This window comes from Phyllostomus discolor, chromosome 3 (genome assembly GCF_004126475.2).
Source record: "Phyllostomus discolor isolate MPI-MPIP mPhyDis1 chromosome 3, mPhyDis1.pri.v3, whole genome shotgun sequence".
NCBI classification, from domain to species: domain Eukaryota; kingdom Metazoa; phylum Chordata; class Mammalia; order Chiroptera; family Phyllostomidae; genus Phyllostomus; species Phyllostomus discolor.
Window position 1 is genome coordinate 27,170,651 of NC_040905.2, and position 22,985 is coordinate 27,193,635.

General features: G+C 46.9%; 1 protein-coding gene across 5 annotated transcripts in view; it reads left to right on the plus strand.

The window, feature by feature from the left end:
• CTNND2 (catenin delta 2) overlaps nt 1–22,985 on the plus strand; it is an 828,740-nt gene that overhangs the window by 688,758 nt on the left and 116,997 nt on the right. For all 5 annotated transcript variants that reach the window (XM_036020261.1, XM_028518208.2, XM_036020263.1 and 2 more), the window contains 2 exons: nt 11,480–11,597; nt 16,733–16,918. In XM_036020261.1, coding sequence (XP_035876154.1) covers nt 11,480–11,597; nt 16,733–16,918 — 304 coding nt within the window. The remainder of the gene's footprint in view (nt 1–11,479; nt 11,598–16,732; nt 16,919–22,985) is intronic.

Here is a 22,985-nt window from a genome sequence, read left to right on the forward strand (position 1 = left end):
TTTGCTGCTGGTGCAGGTGTCACGGGGCCGCGGCTGCCCACTGGTCTTTTCCAGGGAAACACTTGCTGCCGTGGTGGTGGCAGTGGGTGGGCTTGACGGGAGGCCCGCTTGCTGAGCAGGGGTGCCAGGTTGGACGTGGCGGCTTCCAATGTGAGACGCACCCTGATTCTGAGCCAGCACGGTAGAATGTGCCGGGGTGAAACGTTTTAGGTGCTAGTGGAGCACAGGGTAGGTGGACAATGGCCAGGGGATTGGGCCCCATGACACCGCTCCAAGCTTGAGATACAGCCTGGTACTCGAGGTACTGTGAGTACAGCTCACTCCCCGAGTACAAGTCAGGAAACAACAACCGTGGGTGGTCACAGAGCACAAAGAGCCACCGGCACAATTAAGCTCACAGTTAACAGTGTTGGCCACACAGCATTCACCCGTTTTTCCCTGCAATTTCCTTCTAATTTAGCCCAATGGGAAACTTTCAGCAGACATTTCATAGAGCAGTTAACTCTGTGGTGTCCATCAATTTTAATTGGAATCGTGTAGCTGAAACCCTAGGTAGTACTTGACAGTGATAGGGTGTCTTTTAGGGCAAGTATTTCTGGTTCTGCTCTGCAGCAAAGCGCCCTGATGCAGAACTGACTCCAGAAGGCAGGGATCTAGGCTGTCCTGCATGGGGACAGTGTTGGCAAGGCAGCGGAAGTGGAGCGCAGCAGTCTCTCTGCGGGTTTACGTTTATGAGTGTGGGCAGCGGGTCGGTGAGGTGGTACAGGTCAGAGGTGATCGAAGGACAGTGTAGCAGCACTGGTCACAGCTGGCCCCACTAGGTAGCTGGTCTTTGGGCCACTGAAGCATTCTGTCTCTACAGCTCAGAAAAGTGATTTGTGTCCTGTTTTATTTAAAAAAAATACCTTCTTTGGGAGAAGACAGTAAGGTGCACAGCAAGAATACAAATAACAAGACTGCACTAGTCTGAAAAAGAAGAGAGGAGAGGAGAGGAGAGGAGAGGAGAGGAGAGGAGAGGAAGGGGGAATTGATTCCTCTGGAAATTGTTCTGATTTGGTTGTAATGAAGGACCAGTTTTAAAAAAGCAAATGTAGAGAGAGAAGTCAAGAGCTTTTCAAGTAAATTCAGCCTTCCATTATTTGTACCCAACCCAAGTTTCTGGAGGTGTGGCTAATCCCCATACTGGCCACAGCACTGGGTCCTTATGGGTGGTGTTCCAGATGACGTTCCAGAAGTTCACTTGAACTGGTGAGGCTGTGATACAGACTTTGCTCCTGCAGAGGCAGGAGGCTGCCACATTTCTGTCCCTTGGGTCCAGTGTCCTCCCTTCCCACAGTATGGAAAACCGTCCGCTGCACTTTCTGTTCACTGGAAGCCACGAAGACTGAGTGTTCAGGGGCCTCCTCTGCCCGAGAGAGGACTGACTGGCAGAGTGCAGCCTGTCAGCCAGGCGGGAGAGCAATCTGCACAAGTTGATGGCCGCAAGCTTGGTGACACTCCTGTGGCTTTAATCAGACTAGCAATGGGACGAAACAAAGCAGTGGACTTTTGTCCCTGAAAGTGCGTTACCACGTGACATCAGTGTTCCCTCTGCAGAGGTAACGCCCCGAGTGATTCTGAACGGTGGGCTGGCCTTGCCCAGTTGGGGGCGGGTGCTTCACAAGCTACCCTCCTCCGCACACACACCCCGGGACACATTGTACCTTTCGTACACTTGCGCCAGTTTGGTCTTCATCAAGTTAATGCAATTATTTGATCATCTAGAAAAATCTTAAAACGTGCATGAGCCCACTGTAGATAAGCAGTTTTCCAGGAAGAAACATTTAGCGATGCTGTTGAGAAAAATCCCATTTCCCCTTGAGTAAAACGAGCTGCTGTAGCAAACTACCACAAATTAGTGACTTAGAACAAAAGCAACTTATTAGCCTACAGTTTCTGTCTGTTACAAACCAGACACCGGCCTCACCAGATTACAACCACGGTGTCAGCAGCGTTGTGTTCCTCACTAATGGCTCCAGGAAAATCTGCTTCCGAGCTCCTCGAGGTCATGACCAGAATCCAGGTCCTGGTGGCCACAGCACTGAGGGCCCTGTTTCCTTGCCGGTGGTCAGCTGAGAGCTAGCGGCCTCTCTCTCATCTCTGCATGTGGCCCCTTTGTGTCAGAACTGCCAGCTGGAAGATCAGTCCTCAGGCTGGGGATCTCTCACCTCTCCTTCTACGGCGTCTCGCTCACTGGAGCCAGAGAATGTTCCCTACGTTTAACACTCAAGTAATTAAATTGGGTCCGCAGAGATCATCCAGGAAAATCTCTCTGTTTTAGAGCCCGTAACCTAAATTCCGTCTGCACAGCCACTTTCCCAAGTAAGATGACCTATTCATGGTTTCAGGGATTAGGGTGTAGACATCTTTGGGACCACCATCTGCCCTAAAGCTCCCCAAATTCACATCCATCTCACGTATTTAATCTCATCCTATAGCCTCCAAAGGCCTCATCTATCTCATTATAGCATCAACTCAAAGGCTCCAAAGTCCAAAATCGGAGCAGTCTAAAGCAGGTGTTGATGAGTTCTCCCTGAAGTCCAGCCCTCGGGGGGCAGTTCCTCCCCACCTGCGGGGCTAAAGAAGCAGGCTCCGTGCTCCCAACAGGCAGCGGTGGAATGGGCAGAGTATGACAGCTGTGAACACTCCAGTGCAAGAAGGGGAGAAATGGGACCAGGAACCTGAGTCACTGGCCCAAGCAGCTTAGAAATCCAGCTCCGCAAACCCCGTTAGCTCTCAAGGCCAGGGCCTTCTCCCCTGTCCTCAGTTCTGCCCTCTAGGTAAGACAACAGGAAAAGATGACAATGGCCGTGCCTCTTGGATGACTTGAATTCAACTAGGCGTAGGGGGAGCCTTGCTTTGGTGCCCTCCCGGTTAGTGCCCAAATGTCACAGGTGTTCATCTGCCCATCCCTGCAGAGCTACAGCTGCAGGAAGAACCACTGGTGGTGCACACTGCCTGGCATGCAGAACAGCCACGTGGGGGGTTGGAGGGTGGCAGGTAGATGTCAAGGAGGCCTTAGTGCAGGTCATGCTGTTCGGTAAAAGAGCAGCAACAAAATTGACCTTGAGGAACCGTGAGCCCACCATGGTTTGAGTAAACACAAGGGCTGTGTCAGGCTTAGTCAGAGCAGAGACACACGTGCCAGAATTGGTATTTGCCACAGAACTCGGCCTCTCCCACCAGGCCCTGTCCTCTGTTAGTGCCAAGAGTAGCCCGAAGACCCTGCCTCTGCATGGCTGTGCCTGGTTGGTATTTATCCAGGCTCTTCTCCTGGAACTGCCCCGAGCCTGTGGGTGTGAGTGAAGCCCGGCCCTTCAAGTCTGAAGGGAACTTGCGCTGAATCCCCATGAAAACATTTGTTGCTAAGGAACCATTTATTGCACTCTGTGTTCTTATGTCTTAAGTCACAACCCATGACCTCCTGCAGCAAATATTAAGGAAATAAGTGATGTCCAAATTTATAGAACACATCGTAAGCAAAGATTTTACTGAACCAGGTGAATAGTAAAACTTCCACTCGTTTCATCCTGTGTTTGTTTTCCGGTCACTTGTAGGCAATCATTTCCAAGGGACATGGGTGCCCAAATTGTTCAGACTGCTTGTTTTCAGCTAATTATCTCAGTTTTAGGCACATCAAATATATGTCTGCCTCCCCGGTTGCACTGTGAGCTCCTAAGGCTGAGGGCCAGGTACTTTTATTCTATTCCATGACTCAGCATTGAACATGGAACAGAGTTCATGCTCAGTCAGGACTGTTTAGTTTGTTGGTTGGAACTGATTTATTTGATACCCTTTCTTCCTAGAATGACTCCTCAGGGTCCTTTGGCAAAATCTATAACTGTACATTAATTTTGGATTTAAAAAATCAGCCCTGGCTGGTGTGGCTCAGTGGCACAGATTGAGTACCTGCCTGCGAACCAAAGGGTCATTGGTTCGATTCCCAGTCGGGGCACATACCTGGGTTTCAGGTCAGGTCCCCAATAAGAGCTGCGTGAGAGGCAACCACATGCTGATGTTTCTCTCCCTTTCTCCCCCCTTTCCTTTCTCTAAAAATAAGTCAATAAAATCTTTTTTAAAAAATAATGATCAAGGTCAAAAACGAGGTGATCAGTCTGCTGTAAAACCTTTCACTCTTTCCTGTGCTCATCCCTTTTCCTCCTCACACTCTGAGTCACACACATTGCACGTGGTGTGGCAGTTCCCGGCCTGGTGGCCCTCTCCCTCTCAGAAGGGAGTCTCTGGACACAAAGCAGCTGGGGGAGATAACATTTCCTGCCAAGACTCCACGCCAGGCCCGGAGCACCTGCCCGTGTGAGCACACAGTCCGGCGACGCCTAGCCATCCCCATCATTAGAAACAAAGAGACCTAGACAAGACACGTGCCTGCACACCCAGGCTGGGAGCGCCATGCCAGGTACAAAGAGAGTCCACCTTTGGGGAAGGTATGGAATGATCGGAAGGACACACGCAGCTCTCTTTCTGCAGAGAAGGTACAAACACATCAACAAAGTGAGCCGTGTGGTTTCTGCAGGGGTGGAGAAAAGGAACAACAGACTTGATGGGCTTCGTGCTGCCTCCTGGACCCTGCGAGCACCGTACTTAGGGTGGGGATCTGGCTGGATGGCCGTCACTGTGATGGCCCAGCTGGCTGGGCAGAAGACCCGCTCCTCCTAACCTTGCACACCCTGCTGAGGAGGAGATCTTTCCACAGAGAGGAAAAGGGTCTGGGTTGTTTGGACAATGATTAGGGAATGATGGACAAGTTCTCCAAGGCATTTCATGAGTGAGCACAAGGCCTGGCTCCTGTTTACCAACAGAGACAAAAAATGCATCTGATCCCTGAAGCCTAATTTAGGAGAGCAATGTTCTGCTCAAACCACGGGCACAGCTGATTTTGGAGGGAGGTTCTTGGACATTTCTGAATCCTGTCCTCAGAATGTAATGAAAGTTCTATACCTCTGTTACAGGCAAAAAAAATATAGAAAACTTGGAGCAGAATATCAGGGGTTCTGTGGCCCCTCCCGAGTTTCATAACCAGCTTTCGATGAGGATCTAAGTCAGGGGTCAGCAAGCTGTGGCTCACAGGCCAGGTCCCTCCAGTGACCTACTTTTACATGGCTGCAGATAGCAGTGGGTTTTATGATCTTAAAGGTTGTTAAAAGAAAGAGGAGGAGGAGGAGTGACAGAAACTCTATGTGGCCCCAAACCTCTGATTTAGACATTCATGGGCAGAAAGGCCTCTTTAGTATTTGTTTTTAACTAAAGCAAAAGCAAACATACTGCATGGGCCAAAGGCTCGCTCATGATTGGTATAATTTCCCATTTCCACACCTGGCCAGATCAGATCATTTGTGATGAGCTACTAATCTCACTGGCCTCTGAGAAGGTGATCACATGCAAAAATTAAGACAATCCACATGTGTGTCCTACTTAGATTTCCCCTCGCAAGTTTAGTGTTGTTTCCGGATCTTCGCAGGTTGCCTATTAGAAGCCTCTGGGGATTAGTCTAAAAGCATCGCTGTTGGCTGTGGGGACCACAGTGACCCTACTCTGTGGAAGGAGATGAGGAGAATTGTTAGAAGCCTGTATATTTTAGCGCACAGTGGATGATTGCACGGTCATCCAATAAACAGTTCTCTTTCTTGCTGTGGCTGAAACAGTGGTTCTCAGACTGGGGTGTGTTTTGGCACCGCCTGGAGAGCTACTAAGAGCACAAAGAAGCCAGGGCTCTTCAGAGTAGGGGAGGGGCCCAGGCCTTCATATTTTATCAGGTTCCAAACATCATTCGGACGTAGCAGAGGTTTGAGAACCCCTGGCCTGAGCATGTGTTCAGTGTCAGGGAAGCATGCACCCCAAATTAAACTCTTGAGGAGCCCACCTACCCAGCGCAAGAGCGGGTATCTCCGCCTCCACACTGTGGGCGTTCCTTGTTGGGTGGGTTCGGGGCTGTCATGAGCATTGTAAGTACATTTAGCAGCAGCTCTGGCCACCTCAACCCACTAAATGCCCCTAACACCCCCTCCCTCTGCAGTTGTGCAAGCAAAATGTGCCCAGATGCCCAGACATTGACAACCGTCCCCTGGGAGTAAAATAACCCCAGATAACAACACTCATCTAGAAGGAGACAGGTACAAAAAGTAACCATGCACCATTTTATTTAGTAAGTATTCACTGAGCTCCTACTAAGTGCTATATATTGGGGAGCAAGGAACAGACAAAAAATAAGATGATGCTCCCCCTGCCTCCCCTACATCACAGAGGGACCAGCCTTGAACATCAGGCGCTACAGGTGCTGTGAGAGAGGCTTGTGCCCCGGGCTGTGAAGGAAGGCGTGGAGGGGTGAGGAGAGCTCTGACTGGGCCTCGGCAGCCCTGACTCTCAGATTCAATGGGCCTGGAGGAAGGAGGAAAAGCATTCCCCCCACTGACTTTTCTTATGCACCAGGGGGTGTAAACCTCATTTTCACCAGGGGCCACATCAGCCTTGTGGTTGCCTTCAGAGGGCCAAATGCAATTTTAGGACTGTATAAATGTAACTATTCCTTAAGTAAGGGCAAGGAGCTCGGTGCTGCTAAAACAAGCTGCTGGGCTGGATAAAATAAGGTAGAGGGCCGGATTCGGCCTGTGGGCCTTGTGTTTGCCGCCTTTGTTATAGACGGTTGAGGGCACAGAGGCTTGTGACCCTGAGGTCATGCACCCCCCCATCTGCTCTGTGCTGCCCTCTGTAGGAAGTGCTGCCTCTTCCCACACCTGACCAGCTGGGTTGATGTCAACAAGGCCTCACTGAGCACACGGCTTCTGTTTCAGCATTGCCTCAGACCACCGGTCTTTCTGGAAACAACCTCAGCTCAGCTCTTTGAAGCCTCGAGCAGCCCAACCGCACTTCTCACACTATTACATAGTCTTTGGAACCGGGCCCAGGTCCTGTAGAGACTTAGCCCCCAGGCTCTGCTGGTTATAAATTGGCAGATGAGACAAAAGCGCAGGATGAGCCCCAGCCTAGAGGCGTGCAGGGCTGGTCCAACAGGAAGGACTGTAAGAAATGTGAGCAGGGCTGGAGCGCAGGGCCAGAGCTCAGGGCTCAGGGGTCACAGTGGGCTTGGTATGAGATGACGCCAGCAGAGGCTACAGCCTAAAGGCCGAGAAGCAGGTGGAGTGGAACGGAGAGGAGATAACAGACTGCACGGGAAGACAAAATAGTCTCAGATCAGAAAGCTCCTCCTCCAAGCCTGGAGGCGAAGATAGTGGTGCTGGGCCTGCCTGGCTCTGGGCAGCAATATCGTGCAGTTCCCTCAGCGTATATGATCAATACTGTCAACAACCACAGGAAAGTTTATACCTCAGGCTGAACAAGTTTACTCCCCTTGCCACATGCTATGTACAGTTGCTTTTCTTGTTTTGCAAATTGGCACTGCCCTGGAAAATCCAGGGTGGGGTTGTAGTGGCAAAGCACAAACCACAGCAAAGGAAGCCTACATTCAAACGGGAAACAGCCACCTGATGGTGACCCGGCAAGCTTCGAGCACAGAGGTAGATCAGTCCTGAAGTCCAGTCCAGCGACGAGCTGAGAGCCCATGGAAGAGCCACCTTGCCCTGGGCACCCAGGATGTGTCAGGCACTCAGGTGTATGCAGGGTGTGCAGATAACAATGCCTCTACCCTCCGGACCATCCCCATGAGGGAGTGATGAGGTCATGGCTTAAATGATTCCAATCCGAAGTCAATGGTGATCAATGATGGAGATTCAGAGAACCAAGGGGAAAGGGAGAGGCTAATTTCAAATGGATTAACTACTAAAACTCTCTTTCCTTGGTTTTCTCTGTGATTTGATCCCCTGTATTCGAGCCACCTCTGAAGTAGAGATACATAAAGTAAAGTTTTTCCCATGAAATGCTCCAGTCATTTCTTTGAACCTACAGTGCGAGTTCCACTTTGGATCGTATGAGCACTCTGTGTTGGAGTTGTCTTAAGTAATCGCAGCCAGCGGTGGAAGCTTAGAGAAATGAGATGTGAGACACCACTCAAGAGACAGGAAACAAAGCAGTTTAAACCAATTATATTTGAATGAGAAGCTGTAAGAGGTGTTATAGCTTTTAATTGTAAAATATAAAAATAAATGGTTTTATTTTTATCTACTAGATTAAAAAGCTTATAGAGTCTACTTTAAGGAGAAATTTCCAAATGATGTATCTACTGACATTTCAGTACAGATTATAGGGATTATTTCTAAGGAATAGATATTATATCATCATTGAGTTTTTTTTTAATAAACAGCCTACAAGTATTTGTTTTGCTGTTATATTAATACATAGAATTTTGCTACACCAGTTTCTAGCCAGACATGGAAATCACCTCCTCAGGATAGGCAAAAGGTGGCTTAAAGGCAAGGGTGGAACTTTGTAGGCTGGACACGTAGGGTCTTAGTTACAACTAACTGTACAGTGACTGCCACACAATGTTATTATTGGCTTTTTAAAAAGTTTTTAAACAGTGAAGCATGCATAGTATAGTAGATCTTGTGTTTGGGGGGAAAGGGAAAAAAAAGAAATCCCTCCTCCATTCCAGAAAGAAAAACCTAAGGAACTCAGATGTGTTTTACCTGTTTGAGAAACAGTTGTTATGAGTAGAAACCCAGCCCCAAAGGCTTGTAGGACACTGCAACCCATTGATGAAGAGACAGGTGCTTACCTACAGTCTATTTAAAAATATATATTGGCCCTGGCTAGTGTAATTCAGTGGACTGAGTGCCGCCTGTGGACCAAAGGGTCGCCAGTTCAATTCCCAGTCAGGGCACATGCCTGAGTGGCAGGGCAGGTCCCAAGTTGGAGGTACATGAGAGGCAACCACTCATTGATGTTTCTCTCCCTCTCTCCTTCCCTTTCCTTCTGTCTAGAAATAAATAAATAAAATCATTTAAAAAATAAAAATATATATTGATCTTCCTCCTACCTGCAGACACTGTGGTAGCTCCATCTACCTGCTGTGTCAGAGTTGGGGGGCGGGGGCGGGTGTTCCAGTCATTTCTCCTGCAGGGACCCTACTTACTAGTCTTTCTAATTATTCAATATCTGACAGCTTTTACTATAGTAGCCAGTTAATATATTTTTTTAATTCTGGAGGAGACTAGACTGGAATCAAACAGAAACTAAAATAAAGAAAAATGCTTAGGTTCATGTTGACAAGTTATAATGTTGACAGATTTGTTCATTCTTGATCTTTACCATTGGTTCCGTGGTTGGCCCTGCCCATTCACTGATTACCAGTAAAGACAGGCTGATCGTTTTAAAGTTTATGTGTGAAAGAGGAGGCAGCCCACCGCCGTGGTGATACTCAAAGGAAAGATTGCGCGTCTGTCGGTACAGGAGGAGTTACCGAGGATTTCAAACCAGGTACACGTGCGCTGTCCTGGGCTCTCTCAAGTCTAAATCCCATCATTCTCTCTTTGGAGACAGGGCATCATCAAAGAACAAGGAAGCCAGATTTAAGACACACAATTACACATTGCCGCCCAGCATTCTTCTGGCCAAAGAAGTCTGACTAGGATTTTTTTTTTATAAACCTACTATTTTTTTCTAACTGCCTCAGAGCTCAACCTAGTGAAAATCGCTTCAAGAAGCAATAGTCTAAAACTGTTTTCTTACAAAAGCCACCCTTCTGGTGTAGAACAATACCAGTGTACCTCTCACTGCCTTTTCCTCAGCAGGACGTTAGTTCTTCCCTTTCCAGGCGATTCTGTCAGAAAGGAGGGTTAACTACTCCAAGGCAGAATCGGTAACACTTCACACAAAAGTGCTGTCAGTATTTGCCCAGTTGTATTATCTAAGGAACTGAGGAATTTTGTTTATATTTTAAAATCAGCAAATGCCAAAAATATTAATTTGAATTGAATGACCTTTCCCAGCATTGCATTAAAATGCTGATAGATTCTATTTAAACATGTTCCACAGAACATTTTAGATATCAAAGAAAACATTTATGCTCAGTAGCATTTTGCATTAGGCCTGTTTTATTTTGCTTTAATTCCTAAAAAAAAAACATCATCCATCTACATTGCACTTCCAGCCCTTGCTTTCCTCTTCTTCACGCACCTGGGCTTCCTCCACTTCTCCACTTGCCGCCCACGTGGCTTTGGACAACCGCTGTGAATCTCAGTTTTTCCATCTGTACAGTAGAAGGAAGTGTAATAGTGAAGGAGGTAGTGAAATGAAATGAGAGTTCATGGTCAGTTACAGTGTGGGTGTGGAGATTCATCCCATTCAACTCCTCCAGCCAAAGGTACTTGGGATAGGCCAGGTGGCTGCCTGGGGCTGTCAGCAAAGAGCAAAACCCTCCACAACCAAACCCTCCCCCTAGACTACACTTGGAGCAGTAGAAATTCTCAACACCAGCACCCCCAACTGTGCAAATTGCCTGACTCCACCAAGACCCTAGGGTGGGGCCCAGCTACATGATCCCGCCCCCCAGGTGACTCTTATTCCTGCCAACATTTGAGAACCATTGCCCAACCTAGGTCATTCTCTCCCTTCCGAAGCATTCCTAAATTCGTTCAGTCACTTTGTACCTTCCTTCCGTGAACCCACCTGCTCCAGCATCACCCCCAACACACACACAGGCTGTAGAAATTCTCAACTGGAACCCAACCTTATCCCTGGTTAGAACACACTGTCAGGTGGCGGAGTGCCTGAAAGCATCCCACAGGCTCACCTCTGACAGGGGTGATTTCATGTGTTTTCTAGGTCTAGTGACCAGTGTAGTCTCATGTTTTTTATATCTCTCTGTTTCCCCCTTGTGCATTGCATTTGAATGGCCTCCTTCTGTTGGCTCTAGCCCAGCATGTGCCAGTCCAGGAAGGAGTTTGGTTAATTCCTGCCTTTAAAAGGTGCCAAGGGCATCCCTGTGGCTTAAATTTTCACATGTTCCCTCACCATGTTCTTAGAAAAACAACTCTAGTTTAGTTCTGGCTGGACCCAAGTAGGTATGTTTTCGAGACAGGTGAAATTAGCTGTCTAACGTATTTCGGTAAGCTGGAAGCTGTGTCTTTGAAAGATGTTTCACACTTCTCACACACAAAAAAGAATCCTTTGAATCAAAGAGCTTCTGATTCCTTCGTCAATGGTAAAGGAAGCAAACTTTGAAGACTTTCTGAAAGTCTCCCGTCCTCAGTGGTCCAGGGGTACTCCCAGATCACACGTTCGTAACTGTGCTTGCCATTTCTCTAGTTGCATAACAGACATCTGTGACTTGCCCGGTTCTGGGGTGCATCTGATAAATTATTAGAACTGGTTGAAGCCATCTCTATTCAGTAAAACTCTGTTTTTGATAAACATTCTGAAAAGTCAAGCAAAGTGTTTTCTTTGAAGCTAGGAGAGGAGGCGTGTGTGGAAGGACATTTTTTGGTGACTGCCCCGGAGGTGGCTAACAGGTCCTTTTGCTTTTCAGGAATGTTAGTTCGGCTGGAGAGGAGGCCCGCAGGAGGATGCGGGAATGCGAGGGGCTCACGGATGCCCTGCTCTACGTGATCCAGTCTGCGCTGGGGAGCAGTGAGATCGACAGCAAGGTCTGTTGTGTTCGCATAGATGAAGCACCTTAGACAATAAAGATGCCCAAAGGGCTAAGCACTGACTGACAACAGTAGAGAGTTGTGTTTAGTACTTTCACTCTGAAGTGTTTCTTAATCTCCTTATGTAAACCCAGCATTTCCTGGACAAGGCCTCTAAGCCTAGCCTACAACTAGACACTCAACTCTTGGTTAGCATTGAGTAGAAATTTAGATTGTTTTAAGTTACACAAACCACAGGTGTTTCAAAAAAAAAAAAAAAAAAAAAACCCTGATGAGTGTACAAATTTTGCATACCACAATACCCACAAGCTTCTACATAAGTTTTATTTTATGAAATCAATTTCCAAAGGAAAAAGAAATGTTAAATCTACCTGAGATTTGAATAATCCTTTGTTTCTACAAGTTAGTTTGTTTAACAACTATTAATTGTATCAAATGCAATTTAAAAATGCCTCATGAAGTCCAAATAAATGTTGCCTAAATGCTAAACAAATGAGGCTGTTAACACATTAATCATTACTCTATGCAGTTTTAGTTCACAAACCAAAATAGAACTGAGTGGGCTATTCCGGTGTTTGAGCTATTTTGGTTTGGTCTTAATTTTTCTTTTGATTAGTTTTGATTCATTCCAAACATAAATTTGTAATCTCATAATATCCTGATATAAACATAGACTATACCAACACTTTCAAAGCAATACGTGTGACAAGTGTGATCCATACTAAGAATTTAATAAGACATTTTGGGCTGATTAATTCCTTGTGGTGGGGAGAGATGGTCCTGTGCACCGTGGGATGCTGAGCAGCTCCCTGGCCTTCACTCACCAGATGCCAGTGGCCTCCCTCCCCCATCCCCACTTGTGTTACAAGCAAAAACATGTCTCCAGATATTGCCAAATTTGGTCCCTCAGGATGCAGAACTGGCCCTGGTGACGAACTACAACATAGATTCCATAGTTTTCACTGTGAACTTACCAGAATTGCCTTTGGAGCATTTAGTAGATACATGTGCCTAGACCCCATCACAGCCCTCTGACCCTGAATGTCTAACACTGCTCCCCGATTTTTGCACCTTTAAAAATTCACCCGGTAATTCAATGCGCATCTTGGATTGGGAGCCCACCTTAGTAGATACACCTTTGAATGGGCTCTAATTGGGAATATGGTATAGTGTAATTTCATTGTAAAGTCAAATAAAGAACAAGTAATAGTGGTTTTATCCATTTAGTTACTAACTGGCACAGGGGCAGGGGGTGTGATTTAACAAAGCGCTTCTCAACACAACTGCACATTACAGAGAGAGACCAGGAAACTTGGAAAATTACTGGTGCCTGAGCCCTACTCCCTAAGTTTCGGATCGACAGCATCTTCGGGGGCTCCGACCCTTTGAGTGCTAGTTGACTCTGTTCTGACACTGTTCGTCATCTTGTCGGTGACACTTACGTTTGCATCCATTTGTTCGCTGTGTTGGTGTTATCAACATCCAGTACAGAATATGATATAACAAAGATGTTATTACTCCCTCTTGTAAACACCTTTCACAGCCATTTTAGACTTTTTAATATCATTGACAGGAATACTGAGTCCCTAAAGAAGTGACCAGTCAAGATGTCTTGAGTATTCACAGATGTCTCTTAACATGATAGGTATATGATTTTTTTTTGAAGAGCTGAAGGTAATACACTGAAACCACAACCCAGGATCTTAGTATTCAGATCAGTAAAAAACTAAGACATTGGGACACTAAGCCTCTTACTATAACAGATACCAAAAGAGTTCTAACACTGCCTGAGCGTTGCAGTTGTACAAGGGAAGTCAACAGCTCCTTGCCTTGGCCAAGTGCCAGGCCACCACTGCTGGTGGGGACGGCAGCCTCCAGGAGCATGGTTCAAAATCAGAGTGCTGTGAGGCACACACATTGTCTTCCCGGTGTATCAGACGATAGACTCCTCTTTTAAATTCCACATTTTTCCCCAAAGAGGAGATTGGAATCATTGGGACGACTAAAACTACCTGACATTTGAATCATCAGATATTCCTGATCGAGCAGCAAGGGCACTGAACTTGGCAGCAGAACACACTGGTGGGTGTGCCATCCCGACCTCCCACGGGCTAGAGGGCGGCAACCCGCTGACCTCCACCTGGCGGCCAAGAGGATGGTCAGAGCTGCCGAAAAGATCAGATGTGATCGATGGCTTGGCAGCACCTTGCTGGCCAGAATATGCTATGCATTTTGGATGTATGATTATTGTCCCATAATTTTCCACTCAGCCCTCTGCTTGGCCACGTCTGAGCTTTCACAATGACAAGTTAGAAGGAGAAAAATGACTACATGTTCTCTTTAAGGCCAGCGAAGTTAATGAATAAAAGAGCCTGGATTTCAACACGCTCTCAACCTGGCTTCCACAATTGGGAGAGTTTGTTGAATGGGTAACATATGGTAGAACAGTCTCGGGACAGCTTCCCTTTCTAATAGAAACTAAGGGGTCAAAGTGACCCTGGTGACTACCAGAAACTGCTAAAAGCATTGTTGACAGCAGTGGACGTCAAAAGCAAACCACCAGCTGCCACATGCCTTCTGCTGGCGTCCCTAAGAAAGGCAGCAAGTGGCTGTCTTTTTTTTTCCCCTTTCTTTTCTCTTCCCCTTTAGAGAAAACTGCTTGAATTGGTAGAGTCCTCCTGAACCAAACTAGACAAAATAAAGATTGACTGAGTCCCTGTGACCTCCCTGGCCCCGAGTCTTCTGTCTATACCGCCTCCTCTCTCCCCACCCGCTCCCTCTACCCCTGGGCTCTCTCTCCCCGTCCAGCCTCTCCCCAGATCATCCCCAGCTGCAGGCCGGCTATAAAGCATTTCCTGAAGCCACTGCACAACTGCAGATGTATTCCCCAGTTGTCGTTTGTTAAACAGAGCCATGGAGATGCCCCCAGGAAGATGAACAGGAAGATGAGAAAGTTTATTCTCCCCAATCTTTGATGTAAGGAAAATCAGTCTGAGCTGATTTGAAAATCATTCTAACTTAGGCCACAACATTTTCCTTCCAGGGAAGGACTTTTCTCCCTTTCATGCATCGTCCTGTGTTTACCTGCTTTCATTGCCAGAGTCTTTTTTTGATGCTGTGAGGGTGCTTGAAATAGAAAATCAAGTTGACCCAAAGCCTGTGGGATTCACAGCCATGAAACCTTGAAAAGCTGACAAGAAAGGTCTACAATGGCAAAGGCTCCAAAGATAGATCCTGAAAACCAGTTTTCCTGGTTGGTTTTCATGCTCCCATGGTCAAATCAAAGACATGTATCACCTTCCCCAGATCTCAGGTGCAGGGAGGAGCAGGCAGAGTTTGGACCCTGGTGAGCCATCCCCTCCCCCTTCCAGCCCTGCCCCAGAACCAGAGGGAAGGGGCACCAGCAGCGTCAGCTCTTGTTCCCTCCCCTGAGAAGTAGAACTAGCTTCTTTGCCTGATCTGTGGCTCTCACACAGGAGGTGCCTGGAAAATGATTAAATAACACTCACCTCAATTCTGTTTTCCACCATTATTTTGTCTTTTTTTTACATTAGGTATTTTTCCCTCAGCCCACAGTTCCTTGAATCCAGAAGGAAAGTCAAAAGGTTGAACATGCCCTCCCCAAGTGCGTACATTGAAACATGATGGTAGCTAGTGGGGAGTGGCCCTCAGGAGGAAATAGAACCACAGAGGGAGTTCGCCCTTGGTACACAGCAAGGTCACAGCTCATTCAATGGCAGAGCCAGGATTCAAATGCAGACCGGCCAGCTCCAGGTTGCATGCCTGGACCTCCCCTCGGTGCTGTCTCCACCATCGTTCATGATATGAAGCTTTCTGTCGTCCCTTCTGAGTTCCGGGCACTCTTTTCAGCATGTGTACAATGGGTGTGTTTCCTGTGGCTGCTATAACAAACGGCCACAAACATGGTGACTTAAAAATGCACATTTATTATCATACCATTTAGGGCAGGAGTCCCGTACGGGTGTTGCTGGGCTGAAGTCAGTGTGCTGACAGGGCCATGTTCCTTCTGGAGGCTCCGGGGAAGAAGCTCTTTCCTCACCTTTTACAGCTTCTAGACCCTGCAGGCACTCCCTGGCTCCCGGCCCGGCCCGCTCCACCACCTCCACTGATGGCAGCAGCCGGTCACGTGCTTCTCGCATCACCTTGCTCTCCCTCCTCTGCCTCCCTCTTTCACTTACAGTAGCCTCATGATTATATGGGTCCTCCTGGATAACCCACAGTCATCTCCCTATCTCAAGGTCATTTGATTGGCAACCTCAATTCCATCTGCAACTCAGTTCCTCCACCACATAACCTAAGATACTCACAGGCTCTGGAGATTCAGATGAGGACATTTTGGGGAACATTATTCTACCTACCACACTTACATACCCTAGCTCACCTAGCCCACATGGCAAAGTAAAACGTGGGTATAATTATGAGCATCTTGCAGAGGATGTTCTGGAGCCGTGGAGACATTGGGTGCCTTGTGCACAGCACACAGCCCATATTCAAAGACATAGGGTTCTGTAGGTATCCAGCCCCACAACATGTGTCTTCAGCCACTGTTGAGCCCCTGTGCTAAGAAAACAGGAGCACCAGCCAATGCAAAGAAAATCAGTAGCTCAGTAACATTGATGCGCCCAGGTGACCACGGCACCTGGCTTGCCTGGGAAAACTCTGGTTTGCACCTCCTGCCCCATTTTACTCCCAGAAAGTGCCCTGGTGGACAGTAAATATTGGTGCCACCCTCCCAGAGCTGGCAGAAATCTGAGCATCCGTGCTTTTGGTGATTCTGAGACCCAGTCCCCAGGTGTCTGTAAGTGGGTAACATCTGGAACTCTCGTGGTTGGAGGCTGTTTCCCACTCACACATGAATTCCAGTCAGCAATGGCAGGTGTCTGTAAAGTCACTAGATTTGATAACTAGTTTCTTTGTGGGAAGCAAAGGTCTTAAGACCTTTCTCAGCTTTTCTAAGTGCTTTTCACTGTGGCTGTCCCTGGAGCCTTTAGAAGCCGGTAGCTAAATGCTTCCAAAGAGAAGTATATATGTGGAGACATTGCTTCTCCGGCTGGAGTGCCCATGAGTCCTTCTTCATTCCTCCTGTCTTTCATTTGTCTCGGATTCTGCAGACCGTTGAGAACTGTGTGTGCATTTTGAGAAACCTCTCGTATCGGCTGGCAGCAGAAACGTCTCAGGGACAGCACATGGGCACGGATGAGCTGGACGGGCTGCTCTGCGGGGAGGCCAGCGGCAAAGACGCAGAGAGCTCCGGGTGCTGGGGAAAGAAGAAGAAGAAAAAGAAGTCCCAGGACCAGGTGATGCGGGCGACTCGCAGCTGCATGCCATTATCCCCTGCCCTGATTGCCACATTCATATTTCGCCTGTGTATATAGGTACAGGGTTTTCAATGGGCGGTAACATCACTAAGGTGCCCGCGTTATTTTCCTGTGGGAATTTCACAGCTGAGGCAGTGGGACAGCAAATGACTCCTCCATGTCCTGCTGAGCCAAGATAGGGAATTTCAAAAGGAGAAGGAGCCACCTGAGCCCCAGGCAGACTGCAAGGTACCAGCTGATAGAGTCGGGCCCAGGTGCTGCTGCTTCCACGTGCAGATCCCCACATTTATGGAGGTCCCTGTGGGGTCCAGGCAGCGGGCTGCCCGCAGGGGGTTCGGGTATACAGAATAGGTGTGGTCTAAGAAAAGAAGCTGTGGAGAGATGCATAAAAATCCAGCATGTATTTTATGTAGCATTTCTAAACATCAAAGTATGCGACCTTGTGGGTCAGGGGGCGGCAGGCTGGGTGGGACTCAGAGGCCCTCCAGCAGAATGATGCTAGAAGCTTGGCCAAGGGGGGCAATTCCCATGAATTCAGGGGGCTGTCCAGCCGGAGAGGCCTCCTCAAAGTTGAATGGCTTTTACCTGGAGCAGCTGTAAGTAGGTTGTCCTGAAGTGAAGTCAAGGCCCATAGCCTTGGTGGAATCAGAATAGCCTCTACTCCTCTTGCCAGGAGCCTCTGGGAGGCTGAACCCCTCACCCACCGGCCCCCGGGTAAGGGATTGATGTGAACAAAAGCCCCTCTTGCTATTGGCCAGACACCCTATCACCAGGATTTCCCATCTGCCCTCAGCGCTGTGGTCACATGTCCAGCTTTCTCCTGGACCCTACGGTCACATGCTCAGCGTTCCCTGGACACTGACCATAGGTCCAACTTTCCTCTGGTCATATCCACCGTGGTCATATCCCAGCTGCTGAGGGCTGTACTCACCCAAGACATGACCATCTGCAAGCTTGGATGACTGAGAAAACAGAACAGAACCCACAATGCTCTCTGTCGCCGGGTTAATAATTCAAAATAAATAGGCAAAGTATGTTTAAGTCATGGCACACCACTTTTAAAACTGTTTTAGAAATCATTTCACTTTGAATAAAGGTGAAAGGAACTCTTTTATTCAGAGTAGGGATCAATGAGAATGCATGCTTACACAGAATTCCTAGGTTTGAGTGGAATGCATCAGTGTTCGCATTTTTGTGGGCTCCGGCTCTCTAGCTGTTTGTGGGCCCAGCGGGCTGTTCCAGGTACTGCTACAGCTAGATCTGTGTGTTCCACTGTAGCTGTGCCTGTCACATAGGAGACAGATGTGTGTTGCCTCTCTGATGATGACCTTCCGCTCTGAGGACTAAATCCCCAGCCCTGCACTTCCTCCTGTTGCGCATCAGTGCTCTGAGTCTTCTGTCCTTTCCCTGAATCGGAGGAACCGTTTAAGAGGATCAAGTCGTGGTTCTTCATTCAGCCATTTAAAGCCGTTCTACCAGGGGAGCACAATGGTCAGCCCTCGGGCATTTATTGAACATCTACTATGTGGCAGGCATTATACTAACAGATGCCAGATGCCTCCATTTTCCTACCCTTTACTTAAGAGAGCCAGGCTATTATGAGTTCTGAACATGTTCAATCTCAAATAGACTAAGCATGCCCTAACAAAGGTATGATTGTCCTTCTGATGGTGTCCTTATGCAGCACTGTGGTCCTGTGAGGCACTGCTTTATTCTGGAAAATGAGCAGGCACAGTAATGATCAGAAAGAAGAACAACAGCGTATGGGCAGGAATATGGACTTCCCCAGCTCTGCCCAACGGCCATGATCCCGGGACTCTCATACCTGTGGACTCAGAGCCTCCAGGTGGGCCCAGGCAACTTCAGGAGGCAGACTGGGGAAATTTCCTTAATAGAGGTTTCGCCTGCACTAAAAAAACTTCAGACCAAGACTGAAGTCATTCTGATTTCAAGGTTTTCTCTCCAGTCTGTTGTTCAGATTCTGAAGTGCATCCTTCTGATGCCCCTTGTGCCAGTCTCTGGTGTTTCATTCAGTAAGACTTTGCCCTGAAGCCTGACCCCTTTCTCCAGCTCGGCCAAGGTGCGCTCACCTGGCTCGGAGTCTTTCCAGTGACAGGTGAGACTAAGAGCTGATTGGCCGTAGAGAAGGCAGGGGTCAGAAGAGAATGTTCCTGGACTTGATCCCTAAATAGAGCCCCACCTTCAAGCTGTTAGCTGCCTCATGAAACCTTGTGGTGAGCAATTTTCTAGGCTTAGAAAGCTGTCCTTTGAACCCTATTTTATCACATCGACGAGCTCTTTCCTGAGTTAAGTGATTTTTGTCAGAGTCTAAATAGTTCCATAGTCTCATTTTTTTCTGATATCATCCTTTAAGAAGCAAGCATTCTGTACGTTTTGCTGAAACTACTGCAAGTTCAAATACAGTGGAATATCGTTGTTTATGAGAAAGCTTCAAAGGCATGGTTTCAACCAAGTGGTATTTTTTTTAAAAAGCTTTTTAACTGGCTCTCTGTAAGACAAAAATATTTTAAAGTGCCCAAAACTTAAGCACCAAGAGTAATTAGAATGTAAACGGATTACAATTCTGCTTTTTTGTAAAGCCGTTTGAGTATATATTGTCAATATATTTAAAGACAGTCGAAAATAACTCTTTTATATTTAAAGACCAATGGAAGGGAGTAAAGGCTGAAAGGCCTGGGCGTGAGAGGAGAATGCAGGCCAGACCTGAGATGAAGTGAAGAAGGAGAGCACCAGGGGGTGCCATCAAATCCAGGGGACCTCCTGGCTTGGTGGCCAGGCCCAGGGAGAGAAGTGAGTAAAGGTGGCGCCACCTGCTGGAAAAGACTGGCATTTGAGTCAGTCAGGGGTCTCCTTCCGCAGGAAAATAGTGCTTCGCCCTGAGGATTTCCTCCAGTGGTTTGCACTTGGGGAAAGCAGGCCGCCATTCCTACAAAGCGGCCCAGGAGTCTCAAGGAATTAAAGGTTGGCTGCCTCCAGTGAGAGACGGAGCCAAGGCCTGATTCGCCACTGTTACCAGGTTGCAGCAAGATGAGAAATGGATGTGTTCCCTGGCCTTTCTGGGCCATCCCCAGCTTTGCTAACAACCAGATCAGCAGGTTGCCTTCAGAGCCGGCAAAATGATTTAACTCTCTCAAAGCTTCTGGACAGTTCAGGTTGACAGCTTTAAAGGCGGTCAGATATCATCCATCCCCGGGTATCTCTGCTTATAAGGTCAGGTTTTTAAAACACGTGTAGTGATTAGAGAAAACGTACAATGCAAACTGAAGAAAGAAATACAAAAGTAGGTATGTGCACAAGTGGAGATATGGTATAGCTTAAACCTGGCCAGTTTTGTAAAATATGTAACATATGCAAATATAAAATATATGCACGCACAAAGAGTATGTGCTTCTAGAAAAAGTACAGTAACATCAAAGACAGTAGTTACTGATTGAGTCTTTTTGTGCTTAGATATTTACAGATTTTCTACAATGGGCCTTACATTTGTAACCTTTTCAAACACCACTTAAAAATAATATTTAAAAAGATACTAACTATATGATTAAGTCAGTGTTTGCTTATAAGAATGTATAAGTTTTTGTCTCTTAAACTTAAGAGACCTCGGAGAAAGACACAGGGACTATGTAAAATGAAAAGGTATCTAATCCATAACAAAGACTTCCCCAAGACATAAGAACCAGAGATTTTGCCAGGAAGCAAAAGTGATCAAAATCATAATTGGTTTAAGATTTCCTCTGGAGCATTCTATAGTCCAGAAATGTATGTTGACTCTTACCTTTGGGATTGATATTATGTACCTAAGGAAAAATATTAGAACACCCTTCAAGTCAGATTTAGTTACAGTAAAAATCTCAAGGAGCCTGGCCAGTGCGGCTTAGTTCGTTGGAGTGTCATCCTATAGTCCCAAAGGTCATGGGTTTGATTCCCAGCCAGAGCACATACCCAGGCTGTGGGTTTGATTCCTGATCAGTGCCCATACAGGATGGCAACCAATCAGTGTTTCTCTCTCTCTCTCAAAGCAATGAAAAACATGTCCTCAGGCGAGGATTAAAAATATCTCAAAACATTTTCTTTGTATCCCTAATAGGGATAATTAAAGAAAATACAAAGATGTGCTTCATTCATACTCTTATTTCAAGAATGGTTGCTGCTGAAATGTACTAGAATCATCAGACTGAGCCTCTGTGTGTGAAGTATGTGATAATTCTATAGTATGGGTCCTAGGCTGGTCCAAAAGAGCTTTGCACATTCATTAGTTCTCAAGTCTGTTCAGAGCCTATTGCTGACTTGTAAGACATCGCTAGTTTCTATAGCCCTTTTGGGGCAGAACCTCCCCCAGAGCAGTCTGTGGTCATGTGCCAAGAAGCACTCACTGCCACCCAGCAGGGCTGTGTGCTGGCCACTGGGGCCAGCAGTGCAGGGGGGCCATCCAAGGGCTGGGGTTCTGCTCCAGGGAAGGGGAAACAATCAACATCGATTTATTTAATTTTCCACATTTTTTTAGAAAATAGCATTTTTTGTTTTCCAAATTGGGATATAGCAAGGCTCTTGTGATGTGCCCTGAGATCACGGGTGCTCAAACTTGGATTAGAGGCAGCAGGACACTATTGGCTGTTTGCCAGAGCAAACCTGGGCCTTCAAGACCACTCAGTGTGAACTTGATAGTATGTGGAGAATCCAGCTGAGAGAAAAGAGAACAAGCAAGGTCCCCTAGAACTCAAGACTTCTCTTTTCTGCTTGAATATCATTTCTGAATTTTTTAATTGATGTGGATATATAAGGTCTGTCTAGAAAAGGTCCAGCCATTGTTAGTGTAACAAGAGCAGTTTGAGCAACATCAGTGTGACCTGGCAGCCAAGGAGAGTGGACTGGAATGCACATGTGTGAACAGTGATGACTTTACTGTACTAGTCAGTGGGGGCAGTAGATGCCATTGAGTGAGCCTGTGCACTGTGTGGCCTTCACATTCAAAATGATTGAGCGAGCAGAGCGATGAATCTGGATCAAATTTTGCATGAAGCTTGAACATTCCTCCTTGGAAGCTATTCAGATGATTCAGAAGGCCATAGCCATGGGCAATTGGTGACTGGCAGCTTCATCACAACAATGTGCCCACACATGCATCACATCTCATGCAGAGTTTTTTCATGAAACATCAAATTACGCAGATGACTCGGGCTCCCTACAGCCCATATTTGGCACCCTGAGACTTCTGGTTTTGCCCACAACTAAAATCACCTTTGAAAAGGAAGAGATTTCCAACCGTCAATGAAATTCAGGAAAACACAATGGGGCAGCTGATGGCGATTGGGAGAACTGTGTGAGATCTCAAGGTACCCACTTTGGGGGGGTCTGAGGCATCATTGTACTATATGCAGTGTTTCTTGTATCTTGTATCTCCTTCAGTAAATGTCTCTGATTTTCATATTCCATGGCTGGATACCTTCTGGACTGGCCTCGTATGTCCATCTACATGGCAGAGGATCTACCTATCAGAATTCAAAGGTGATTCTGATCTAGGCCTTTTATAGGGTAGACTGTCTCTCCTGATAGTCTGTTTCACAGTTTACTGAGTTGTGGTCAGCTTGAGAGTAGTAAGTGTGATTGTTCTTTTTTCGTCTTGTTCTTCCTTACAGTTGTGGATGCCAAATGCATAATTAGCAGCGTTTCACTCATGATCTCACCATGATACTTCATATGCAAAAGCAATAGCAAATGCCTGTGTGTAAAACCTTTGTTAACTTAAAGACAAAAGGGCCTTTCAAAGTGAGAGGCCATCAAGCATGTATCTGAAACCCGTAAGAATCACTATTTGGGAATCGTTGATGCAGGCTGAAGCCCAAATCACATTCGGTGTGGGAGATGGAGGCAATGGGTGTGTCCGAGAAGGGGAAGGGGAATGATTACATCAGTAAAGGAAGCATTTTTATTGGTGCAGATAACATAACAGAGTGATGCTAACTCTAAACACTGTCTATAATTTTTGGTCTGATATTCATCAGTCCATTAGTTATAATAAGTACTT